The sequence below is a fragment of the Galeopterus variegatus genome, unplaced genomic scaffold (assembly GCF_000696425.1).
Source record: "Galeopterus variegatus unplaced genomic scaffold, G_variegatus-3.0.2 Scaffold588, whole genome shotgun sequence".
NCBI lineage: Eukaryota > Metazoa > Chordata > Mammalia > Dermoptera > Cynocephalidae > Galeopterus > Galeopterus variegatus.
In genome coordinates, this window is record NW_007726699.1 from 324,979 (window position 1) to 337,436 (window position 12,458).

The 12,458-nt window shown below is 42.1% G+C and overlaps 1 protein-coding gene across 1 annotated transcript; it reads left to right on the top strand.

Moving 5' to 3' along the window:
- The first annotated feature begins 2,730 nt into the window (after nucleotides 1-2,730).
- On the top strand, nucleotides 2,731-10,749 carry LOC103588566 (chromosome unknown open reading frame, human C12orf73). The gene is made up of 4 exons (XM_008570280.1): nucleotides 2,731-2,805; nucleotides 3,183-3,300; nucleotides 7,379-8,425; nucleotides 10,467-10,749. The coding sequence occupies exons 2-3, from the start codon at nucleotides 3,193-3,195 to the stop codon at nucleotides 7,472-7,474; spliced, it is 204 nt and encodes a 67-aa protein (XP_008568502.1). The 5' UTR covers nucleotides 2,731-2,805; nucleotides 3,183-3,192; the 3' UTR covers nucleotides 7,475-8,425; nucleotides 10,467-10,749.
- The last annotated feature ends 1,709 nt before the right edge of the window (nucleotides 10,750-12,458 follow it).

The following is a 12,458-nucleotide window of genomic DNA, read 5'->3' on the forward strand; positions in this document are numbered from 1 at the left end:
CTGAATTTGTAGTTAAAAACCTTTCCACAAAGAAAACTCCAGATACAGCTGGGTTCACTGGTGAACTACCAGACATTTAAGGAAGAAATGAAACCAATCCTGTGAAGCTCTTCCAGAATATTAAAGAGGAAGGAATATTTTCCAACTCATTCTATGAGGCCAACTTTACCCTGTTACCAAAAGTGGACAAAAACATTATAAGAAACTACAGACCAATGTCTATCATGAATATAGATATAAAAATTCTGAGCAAAATTTATCAAATTGAATGTAACAAACAATACATAAAAAGGATTATGACCAATCTAACCTCTCATGTGTTCTTTTTTTAAAGCTCTCAGAGCCACGCCCCTGACCACCATTATTAATCCATTCATTCTGGCACGGTCCTACAATCTAATCACCTCTTCAAGGCCCCACCTTTCAACTACCATAATAGGATTTCCCAACCTCAGCATTTACAGTGGGAATTAAGCTTCTAGTATATGAACTTTGAGGGACACAATTCAATCAATTCACAACAGGAACTTCCTCAAGATTGATAAATAACATCTATTAAAAAAACCTACGGGCCGGCCTGTGGCTCACTCGGGAGAGTGTGGTGCTGATAACACCAAGGCCACGGGTTCGGATCCTATATAGGGATGGCCGGTTTGCTCACTGGGTGAGCGTGGTGCTGACAACACCAAGTCAAGGGTTAAGATCCCCTTACCGGTCATCTTTTTTAAAAAAAAAAGATCTGGTGAAAAGGTACTTTACCAAAGAAAATATTTAGTACATGGAAATATAAGCATACAAAAGTCTATGATCCATTTTGATTTTTTTTATGTGGTATGAGGTATGGGTCCGAGTTTGTTTTGTTTTGTTTTGCATATGGATATCTGAATTATTAGTCATGAGGGAAATATAAATTAAAACCAAAATGGGAAACCATTACCCACCTATCAGAATGGCTAGAATTAAAAAGACAGACTACAGCGAGTGTTGGAGAGGACGTGGAGGAACTGGAGCTCTCATACACTGCTGTTGGAAAAGCAAAATTGTACAACTACTTACGAAAACAGTTTGTTGATTTCTTAAAAAGTTAAGCATACACCTACCATATGCTCCAGCCATTTTTCTTCTTGGTCTGTACTCAATAAGAAATGGAAGCATATTGCTATGGGCTAAATGTGTCTCCCAAAAGTTTATGTATTGGAAACTTGATCTCCATTATAATGGTGTTAAGAGGATGGAAATCCAATCATGGTATTTGAAAGGTGGGGCCTTTAAGAAATGATTAGCTTGTGAGCACTGTGCCCTGGTGAATAGATCAATCCTTTAATGGAGCAATGGGCATGCTTCTGACGGCTTTTAAAAGGAGATCACATGAGAAGCTTAGCTCCCACTCTTGCCATGTGGTATCTTGTGTTGCTATAGAGTCATCACCGAGATCAAGGCCCTCACCAGAAGTGTTCCCTGGACTTCAGACCTCCCAGCCTCCGGAAATGTAAAAAGTAAACTTTGTTCCTTTATAAATTACTCAATATCAAGTATTCTGTTATAAGCAGCAGAAACAGACTAATATACATATGTTCACAAAGACTTGTATGCAAGTCTTTCTCCCGTATACTTTGCTGGTCATAGCAGCTTCATTTCTATTAGCCAGCAACTGGAAACAACCCAAGTGTCCACCAACAAGTGAATGGAGAAACCATTTGTGGCATAAACATACTCAGCAATAAAAAGGAGTGAACTACTGATATACGCAACCATGTGGATGAATCTCAAAATAACTACTGCATGAAATAAGCCAGACCCCAAATAGTACATACTATACATTCCATTTATATAACATTGTAGAAAAGGCAAATTAATCTATAGTGGCAGAAAGCAGGTCAGCAATTACTCAGGGAATAAGGCAGCGTAGGAGGAAGTGATTAAAAAGAAGCACACAGAAACTTTTGAGGGTGCTGGATATGTTCATTATCTTCATTGTGGTAATGGTTTCACCGGTATACACATATGTCAAACCGCATCAAATTGTATACTTTAAATACGTGCATTTATTTTAAGTCAAATATACGTCCATAAAATTGAAAATGAGTGTATCATGACTCACGCTATACATACAACCTTAATCCTTCAGAATTCAGTCTTGCACTAATATTTAGTTTAACAAAAATCAACCTACAATCAAACAATCTAAAAATGTATAGATTAAAAAATGTCGATTTCAATTTTCCTCTTTCCCAGTTAGCACCACAGCACAACGGCATAGCTGTCTGCGTGTGGCTCTATTTCTAGTATCAAAGGACGCCTGGCACAAGGACACTTAGTGCTTTTCACTTCACTTTCTGGAGGATGATCTCACATAACAGCACGCAAATGCTCCGTGTGCGAATCTCCACCTCTCCTAAATGGTGGTAAACGCGTGAAATTTCCTGTGTGTGGGAAAGGACAAATGACGCAATAATTCGGAGCCAAGACCGAGACTCTGCAGGGGAAAACCAACTACAGGGAGTGTGATGAGGCGCTAGAAGCCGGGGATGGGAAAGGTGTAGGAATTTTAAAAAAAAAAAAAAAAAGAGAGGAGAGAGAGAGAGAGAGAGAGAGAGAGAGAGAGAGAGAGAGAGAGAGAGATGGGCTGGCTCCCTCCCGGTGTCCCAACTGCCCCGGGTCACGTGCCTGTGCCGGCGCCGGCTGTGCCCCAGCTTTGGTGTCCGGCGCAGCCCCCAGCCCCTGCACTTCCGGTCCGACCCGCCCGCCGTCCGCGCGGGCCCCTGAACCCACTTCCGCCGCCACCCAGCGCCTATGCACTTCTCGGTACATTTTTTCCCCGGGTCGCGTCCCCGGGGGGATGGGGGGACTGGGGTCTGCAGTTCCTCTCCTCATATTGGTGGAAAGGGCGCGGGGGGACCCTCCGGTGTCGGCCTTCCGCTTGTTCAGCAAGAGCTGCCTTTAATGTCTGTAGGTCCAGCGTCCCACACTCATGAGCGAGGGAGGGCTGGGCTTGTCCTCTCCTTCGTATCGTAGATGAGGAAGCCGAGGCTCGGGGACGGAAGAGAACTCAGGCGACACCCCACCGTCCCGCTCTGCTGCTGTGTGGCTTGTTCCCAGCGCTGAGTGGAGCGCCCCAGGCCCGACGCGGGTTAGTTGCGAGCTGGGCACCTTCTGACCCTGCCCCTTCCCTCCCCGCGCAGCCGGCCGACCATGCCCGCGGGCGTGCCCTTATCCACCTACCTGAAAGTGTTCGCGGCCAGCCTCCTGGCCATGTTCGCAGGCGCCGAGGCGGTGCATAGGTACTACCGGCCCGACCTGGTGAGTGCAGGGTGTGGCGGGGGAGGGGTGCCCGTTTCTCGCTCCAGGACCACTGCATGCTCCGCACAGCAGAAGGAAATTAGGATCACGTCGGCCCTGGGCCTAAAATCTTTTGATGGCATTCCCTTGGGTCTAGAGCAGTGCATGGCCTATGAGGTTTTACACGATCGCCGCTACCCCCCACTGGCCCATCTCCTACCACTCCCTTGTTCCCACTGTTGCAGCCACACCGGCTTCCTTGCTGTTTCTCAAACTCTTCAAACCTATCCCCGCCTCGAGGCCATTCTTTCCCTTCTCTTTAGCATACTTTTCTACCACATCCTGGCTTGGTTTCCTTCTTCATAACTTTAAGTCTTTGCTCAAGTATCCCTTCCAGCAAAGAGGGCCCTTTGGCCAGCTCCCAAAGGATTCCTCCTCTCCTATTTGGTTTCAGTCCTTTGTTTCCATAGAGCACTTGTAGTTCGCGATTTAAAAAAAAAAACAAAAAACTGCAATTATTTTTATTTCTTTGTTTACTTATTCTTTGTCGTTTTGCTCCACTAGAATGTAAGCTCCAGGAATGCACTGTGTCTGGTTCACTCTTGTACTTCAATCCCTTGGAAAAGAGATTGGAATGCAGTAGATGCCCAATAAATATTTGTTGAATGAAGAATGCGTGAATATAGGTATTCAAAGGAAGGAGAAATTTAAGTTAATTTTAATAAACATTCATTGAATTAGGAACTGGGAATTAAAGATGCTTTTCAGGAATTGCTGCCTTGGGGAGGTGGAAGTGAGAAGGTATGGTGCAAAGGATTATGATTGTGCTGTTCTACTACAGGTGTGAGTAGAGTGGTTTGGAACACAGTGCAGGAAGCAGTCATTTCTGCTTGGACTCTGCCTGGACAGGTAACACTTGCAGAGAGCCAACCATTTGTGTTTCTAATTTCGGTGAATTGTCACTACAATTTTAGAGGTGTTTTCAGATGAAGCAACTGAGGTTTGGAAGAGTGAAGATGGTTTTCCAAAGTCACATGGCTTAATGAGGCATTGTCTTAAGGATCTGAAGGAAAATCTTCTCACTTACAATACCCTTTCTTCAGTCTACTCCCCATACATAATTACCAGCTATTGGTTGGTGTATATCCTTCCAGACTCTTTACTGTTGTTGACTGCATGTGTGTGAAACACACACACACGGTTTGTGGAATGTTTTTCCCCATGTAAATAGGAGTAAATATACATTTGTCTGCAACTTGCTTGTTTTAGTTAAGATCTACATGAATAGACATTTGTTTATATTAATAGTCTTTCTTCTTTCTAACCATTGCATAGTATTTCATATTTTATTTAATCAGTCCTCTGTTGACATTTAGGTGGTATCTAGTTTTTGTACAGATAAGGCAGCATCAGTTCTTTCTTACCACTTCAGTCTGCTTATCTTTTAAGGGTTCTTGTGAAGGATCAAGGATACCTAGTGGAGATAGAAAGCGGCAAGAACTTTCCGCAGAAATGCAGTTTAGGCTCTAGCTTGTGCAGGAATAGACATCAGTCGGGCCTTACAAAAGAAGGAATGTGTGGGATTTGACCCTGATAATTAACCTTTTGATTCACTCATCTCATTATAATTGGGAGTGTGTAAGGGTTGTTACCAGCAGCTACCTATACCTGGAGAGGAGGCAGCGTGAAGTCTCTACTAGGGGCCATACTGAAGGATCTCAGACCACCTCAGTCTGGGTGGTGACATTGGCAGTGGGGCACTGCTGTAGGGATGGGTGAAGGCCAGGATGACTGGCTGTGTGTAGGATGCTGCGTGCTTTATTAACATTTGGGGAATTTATGTTCTTTACCTATATCTTTTGGTATTGTTGCAGCAATTACTGTCACTATAGCAGCAACCACCAACCACTTTTTTTGTAAGAAAGCCTGAGCACGGGCCGGCCCGGTGGCGCACTGCTACAGTGCGCCGCTTGAGAGTGTGGCGGCGCTCCCGCTGAGGGTTCGGATCCCATATACAGACCGGTTCCCGCTCACTGGCTGAGCGAGGTGCGGGCGCAACACCGAGGATTGCGATCCCGTTGCCGGTCCCGGTCCGGTACGGGCGCGACACTGAGGGTTGCGATCCGTTGCCGGACATGAAAAAAAAAAAAAAAAAGAAAGCCTGAGCACAAGTCATTCAGTCTTGACAGCTAAAAAGTCTGGGTAGAGTTCAGAGCAGAGGAGCCATGATGGCTCCCTAGGGCTTGTGCTCTGTGTTGTCTTAAGGAAGAACTGTGAAGGGTGCTTCGTTCTAGTTGTTCAGCTCAACTCATTAGAATAGAAAAAGAGGCAACTACTCTAGTTGTTCAGGCTGAAACCTGGTAATCATCCTTAGTTTCTCTTTCATATTGCACATATCAGCAAATCCCACTGGATTAATCTGGAAAGTACATCCAGATGCTGACCACTTCTCACTGTCTCCATTGCAGCTACCCAGTTCAAGCCACTTTCAGTCAGTCATCTCTCACCTCAATTACAGCAGTAGCTTTCTATTTTTTTTTTTTTTCTTTCCCTTTTTGTCTTTTTCCGTGACCAGCAACGGATCGCAACCCTCAGTGTCGCGCCCGTACTGGACCGGGACCGGCAACGGGATCGCAACCCTCGGTGTTGCTCCCGCACCTCGCTCAGCCAGTGAGCGGGAACCGGTCTGTATGTGGGATCTGAACCCTCGGCGGGAGCGCCACTGCGCTCCCAAGCGGTGCACTGTAGCAGTGCGCCACCAGGCCGGCCCCAGCAGTAGCTTTCTGACCTGTCTTCCGCCTTCCACTTTTGCCCCCCTACAGTCTCTTCTCAACAAAGCTACGCTGTCATCTTTTTACACTTAAGTCATGTCACTCTTCTCAAAACTCTCCCATTTCAGAGTAAAAGCGACTAGAGCTTTGTCTCCCCACATCTCCCTTTTCCTCTGACATTGTCTCCTCTTAACCTCTCCTTGAATACTTTGTACCAGCTGTACTGACAACCTTGCTTTTCCTCGGACATGAAGACACATTGCTGCCTCAGGTCCTCTGCACTTGTGGTTCCATCAACCTGAAACACTCCTAGAAAACTGTGTGGCTGGCTCCCTTCTCCCTCATGCCTTTGTTCAGAAGTCCGCTTCTCAGCCAATAAGCACATGAAAAGATGTTCAGTGTCATTAGCCATCAGAGAAATGCAGATCAAAATCACAGTGAGATACCCCTTTATACCCACTATCATGGCAATAATAAAAGAGATAATAACAAGTATTGTCAAGGATGTGGACATATTGGAACATGGATGAGCCCTGAAAACATGCTATGTGAAAGCAGCCATTCATGAAGGACCATGTATTATATGATTCCATTAATATGAAATGTCCAAAATAGATAAGTCTGTCTTGACAAAAAGAAGACTAATAGTTGCCTAGGGGTGGTGGAGAGGATTGTATGGAAATGAGGTGACTCCTAACGGGTGTGGGGTATGATGATTTTGGGGGTGATGAGAATGTTCTGAAATTTATTGTGATGGCACACAACTCTGAGAATATACTAAAAGCCATTGAATTGTACATTTTAAGTGGGCAAATGGTATACTATGTAAATTATATCTTGATAATGCTATTACAAAAAAAAAAATCACCTTCTCATGCCTTTCCTGACCACCTTCCTTAAAGGCAGGAATTTTGTATATTGTTGCTTACTTCTTCATGCTTTGCATGTAATAGGCACTTACTATTTTTGAATAAAGGAATTAATTCCTAAAACATATTTCCTATGCCAGGCACATGTTGAGAGTCAGTAAATAATAAATAGTGCAGTAATGAATTTCCAAATGTGGAAACTTTTATTCAAATTTGTGAGTCTGTCAATTGATATTGATGCAAACTCTCCCTCTGTGAGTCCTGTAGTACTTAAGACATTGCCACGAAGACAGAATCAAATAAATAGAGGGTTGAAAGGGACTTAGGTCAAGCAGAGGTTCTCATTGAGTAGGAAGCAGGGGACTTTTTGTTCTTTTTTACTCTTTAAAGTTTTTCAGGTCATGTTAACTTACAGTCCAAGAAAGCACTGACATTATGTTTTTGTTTTGTTGTTTGTAGACAATACCTGAAATTCCACCAAAGCCTGGAGAACTCAGAACAGAGCTTTTGGGGCTGAAAGAGAGAAAACAGGAACCTCCAGTTTCTCCGCAGTAGAAACTTCATAATATAACTATGCCGAGAATTCTGTGAATAATATTATGTCTTAAATATGTGCTTTTTAAATTTATTGAGTCTAACTACTTGCTTCTCCTTAAGCACCTAATCCAATATAACTACAAGAGGAGCTGCTCATTGGATATTAACTGATACATTGAAGTTTAATTATGGTTTGACCAACAATTCTCTTGAAAACTGCCAAAATGCATATCATCAGCTCCTTGAATGTGGTTGGGAAGATATTTAGTCTTGACTGTTATGTGAGATAAGAGTATTTGCACTATCCTCTGCTGTTATAATTCTGGTTTACTTCTATGAATATGCCTGACTATAATAGCAAGTGGGAATTATAAATTAAGTATAATAAAAGTGATATTGACAATACTTATGGTGTTAAGTTAATATTTGTCTAAACATTGGAAAGTACTATTTGTACTAAACTGTATTAAGTTAAAATATTTAAAGTTTGAAATTCTTTTGGAATTGTGTACATAACAAAATTATAATATTTGTGACTTGGTCTGTCACAAGTTCCTTATCCCCAAATTTGAGAAACCCTCCAAATTTAAGAAACCAAAGTAAAATTGGCATTTAATTTTTCTTATAAAACATATTTAAAAATAACTAAAGAACTTAAATGAATATTGTATGGGTAGAATTGTGTTCCCTAAAAAGATGTTGAAGTCCTAACTGTTAACTGTATTAACAGTACCTGTGAATATGACTTTATTTGAAAGTAGGGTCTTTGCAAATGTAACCAAGTTCAGATGAGGTCCTTAGGGTCGGCCCCAATCAATATGACTGTTGTCTTTATAAGAAGAAAATGTCATGTAAAGACACAGACACAGAGGGAGAATATATGTGACAACAAAGGCATTGATTGGAGTGAAGCAGCTGCCAGCCAAGGAACACCAAGGACTGAGGGCCAACACCAGAAGCTAGGAAAAGGTGAGGAAGGATTCTACCCATAGCCTCAGAACATGGCCCTGCTGATACCCGGTCAAATTTGTAGCCTCCAGAACTATGAGAGAATAAATTTCCGTTGTTTTAAGCCACCTGGTTAGTGGTACTTTGTTATGGTAGCCCTAGGAAACAAATACAAACATTTCAACCCTTTTCTGAGTCTATAGATACAGGTCAAAAGTAATCTATAGAGCAGTTCACTTTCTGTTTGGGGCTTTTTCCCACAAGAAATTTTTCAGAATTCTGCATTCTTTTTCTTTTTTTTTTTGTCCTTTTTGAGACCAGCCACACCGTGCCAGTCATTCTTATATAGGATCTGAACCCGCGGCATGAGCGCTGCTGCGCTCCCAGCACCGCACTCTCCCAAGTGTGCCACGGGCTCGGCCCAGAATTCTGCATTCTTAAAGGTGATGTCTAGGCTTACTTCTTAGCCAGTTAGCAAGTTGCTACATCACATGGATCTTTGTGGTCAATGTTAAATCTTAAATATCAAATCAAATGCAAGCCAAACTCTTTTGTTTTACTCTCTGTTTTAGTATGTTTTGTGTTGCTATAACAGAATACCTGAGACTGGGCCGGCCCGGTGGCACACTGCTACAGTGAGCCGCTTGGGAGCGTGGCGGCGCTCCCGCTGAGGGTTTGGATCCCACATACAGACCGGTTCCCGCTCACTGGCTGAGAGAGGTGCGGGTGCCACACTGAGGGTTGCAATCCCGTTGCCGGTCCTGGTCCAGTACGGGCGCGACACTGAGGGTTGCGATCCGTTGCCGGACACGAAAAAAGACAAAAAGGAAAAAAAAAAAAAGAATACCCGAGACTGGGTAATTTGTAAGGAAAAGAGGTTTATTTGGCTTACGATTCTGGTACAGCTGCATCTGGCATGGGCCTCAGGCTGCTTCTACTCATGGTGGAAAGTGGCAGGCAGCCGGCGGGTACAAGCAGATCACATGGCGAGAGGAAGCAAGAGAGAGAGAGAAGGCGCCAGGGTCTTTTTAAGCAACGAGCTCTCACGGGAACTAATAGAGCGAGAACTCACTCATTAATACCCCCTCCCCCAGGGAGACCATTAATCCATTCATGAGGGATCTGCCCCCATGACTCAATCAGTTTCCAACACTGCCACGTTGGAGATCAAATTTCCACATGAGTTTTGGAGGAGACAACACATCCAAACTCCATCACTCTCCATAGTCAATGCTCTTTTCAGTTTATCAATATAAAACAGCTAAATGAAATGGCTTATTTCCAGCCCTATATACAACATTTAAAATTTTGTTTCCCCTCTTCCATGTCACTTGGTACCTTAGCAGATGCTTCTAGCATAGAGAGTATATCTGATCTGTCCGTGACAGATGAATGTGAGCCCACCCTGGTGCAAGGGCCGAGATTCTGAGGTAGAAGATGGAATTTTGAGTTGAGACTGCTTGCTGTTTGCTGCTGTTTTATTTACTGTGACCTTGTGCGTGAGACTTACCTTCTCTGAATCAAATTTCACAGTTGTCATCATGACTGAATACTTTGTTCTTGAAAAAAATTGTGTACTCTACAAATGGTGAAGCATATTAGACTAGAAGTTTGGCAATGTATTTTTTTTTTTTTTAATGAATGGAATTAGAAACTGATTTCCAAAATACTGATTCAGTAATTCAAGTCTAGGTGCCTAACTTCCTCCAACAGTTGAAATTCCCAAAGGCTTCAGGAAGGATACTCTGTAGGTTGTCTTGATTTAGTATGAATAAACAATAAAATGATTTTAGGGCTAGCCCATGGCTTGCTTGGTAGAGCATGGTGCTGACAACACAAAGGTCAAAGGTTAAGATCCCCTTACTGGTCATCTTTTAAAAAAAAAATTTTAAAAATTAAAAAATTTAAAAAATAAAATTCTAAATCTGAACTAGTTTCATCAATTGAATTTTCTAAGTGGAGTTTTTATTTCTCATTGCTAAACTGCTATTTCCAAGTTCTAGTTCTCCACTAATTAGTATATGAACACTGAATTGATGAGCTTTGATAATGTGTTTTACAGATACCAGTGATCCAGTTCCAGAATGAAGGGCTGGGGCTTTGCTCACCTTTTGCGTGAAGAAAGGACCTGCCCCTCAGGGCCAGTTTGTGCACAATGGGAGGACCCTTGTGCCATGGATGAATGCAGTGGACCATACTTTAGAAGCATACCCATACCTTCCTTTTACAGGTATAGAGTAAACGGTCTGGCTACTGAGGGAAAGAGACATGGCTTGAACCCAAGTCTTTTACTAGATAATGACTTCATGAAGGTAAAAAATAAATTTTATAATATTAAAAATCTAGCTAAAGTAAAAATGTCATCTTTATTTTAGAAAGTTCTGGGTTTAAGTGATTTTTACCGAGACATATATTTTCTTCCTTTTTTGAAGTTGATCCCCATTGTGAAAAACATACACCTCAGTGGCCGAGGAAATGCACCATCCAGATTCCCCAAGGAAATGCTTGTAACCTCAGCGCTAGGAATGTTGGCAGTGAGCAGTCTTCAGTTGTCAGCTCCTGCGTGCATTGTCTCAGCTACAACAGTGGCCTTGCTCAAAGCCACACCTTCTGAAGGGGCCCATAGCCAATGACTGATCTAAGTGGCCACTTTGGCATGATACTGGGGTATTTGTGCAACTCTGATGGGCCTTGTTTTAGTTCCCTGGGGTTTACTGACGCTGTCTTTGGACTGGCGTTGCAGCTCAGCTTCTCCTTCTGCTCAATCCCATTTCCTTAAACATCCTATGTACTGAAGTCCATCCCATTCTTCCTGGAGAATCAAATCTGTGAGACACACACACACACACACACACACACCCACACCCAAAATTAAAAGCAATATTAGATTATTCCTTAATAGAGCTGTTTTTTAATTAAAAAAAGAAAAAGCCCAAGATAGATCAGTTTAAACTTGTTTGGTAATTAGGCCAGTTGAACAGTTTCTGTGCAAGATATGTATGACAGAGCTGCTTGCTTTTACCAAAAACTGAGGGAATATACATTTTCTGCTTCGTGCTGGAAACAGTGGAAATTTAGAAATATGTAATTGTAGGATTCTGAGGAGCAAAACTGATGTCACTAGTTCAACGCAATCTGATGGCTTTGACTTCTAGGAGTATGACACAATATTTATTAAAAATGGTAATTCATAGTGGCCAAAAAACTGGAAACAAACTTCACAACTAACCTAACACTGTATCATGAAAGGATATATCTTAATTATAGCATGCTTTTCTGTGACTGAGCTGCCATTCTCTTATAATGGGAAAAGAAGCATGGCAGATTTTTAAGATGTACATTCAAGCAGGGAAGCTGGAAACGTTAAAGTGATAATTGCAAACTAACCTTAGAAAAATATTTAAGATAGGAGGGAAAAAGCCAACAATAAACAAAAGCCCACAATAGGGTGTAGTACTAGAATATAGGGAAAATTATGAAGTCTGTAGTAAAACTTCATAGTACATAAATTAGGTTTCACAGAATTTTCTAATACATAATCTTTGGATATGCAACTGAACAGGACATCTCTCTCCCTAGCCGACAGTAAAAAAAATTAGACTACCATTTTGGATGGCTGTTAAGACTTGTGAAATTAGGGAAATTGTTTCTCCCATGAGCAAGAGCACATTTCAAAAGAAATTTAACGATAGCTCAACGAGGGTCGTCACTCAGTGCCTACGATTATCTCTGTGGTAGGATTATGGGTAATATTTTTAAAAGATAACCTTTTAACTTTGGAGTTAAGGTTATATTTACAGAAAAACCAGTTAGAGTTCTCGTACACCCAGCACCATTTCTGTGAATGTTGTCTTCTTAAAATTATCATGACGTACATATATCAAAATTAAGAAACCAATACTGGTCCTGGTGCATTACTTCCAATTACAGACCGTATTTGGATTTCACCAGTTTTTCCATTTAAAGTCCTCTTTCTGTTCTAGGATCCAATCCAGGATACCACATTGCATTTAGTTGTCATGCATCCTATCTCCTCCTATCTGTGGCTACTTGT

Excerpts from the sequence above, each read along its gene's own strand:
- LOC103588566 (XM_008570280.1), top strand. The coding sequence starts at position 3,193 with ATGCCCGCGGGCGTGCCCTTATCCACCTACCTGAAAGTGTTCGCGGCC. Across the intron at positions 3,301-7,378 it reads GGTACTACCGGCCCGACCTG|ACAATACCTGAAATTCCACC; the intron begins GTGAGTGCAGGG and ends TGTTGTTTGTAG.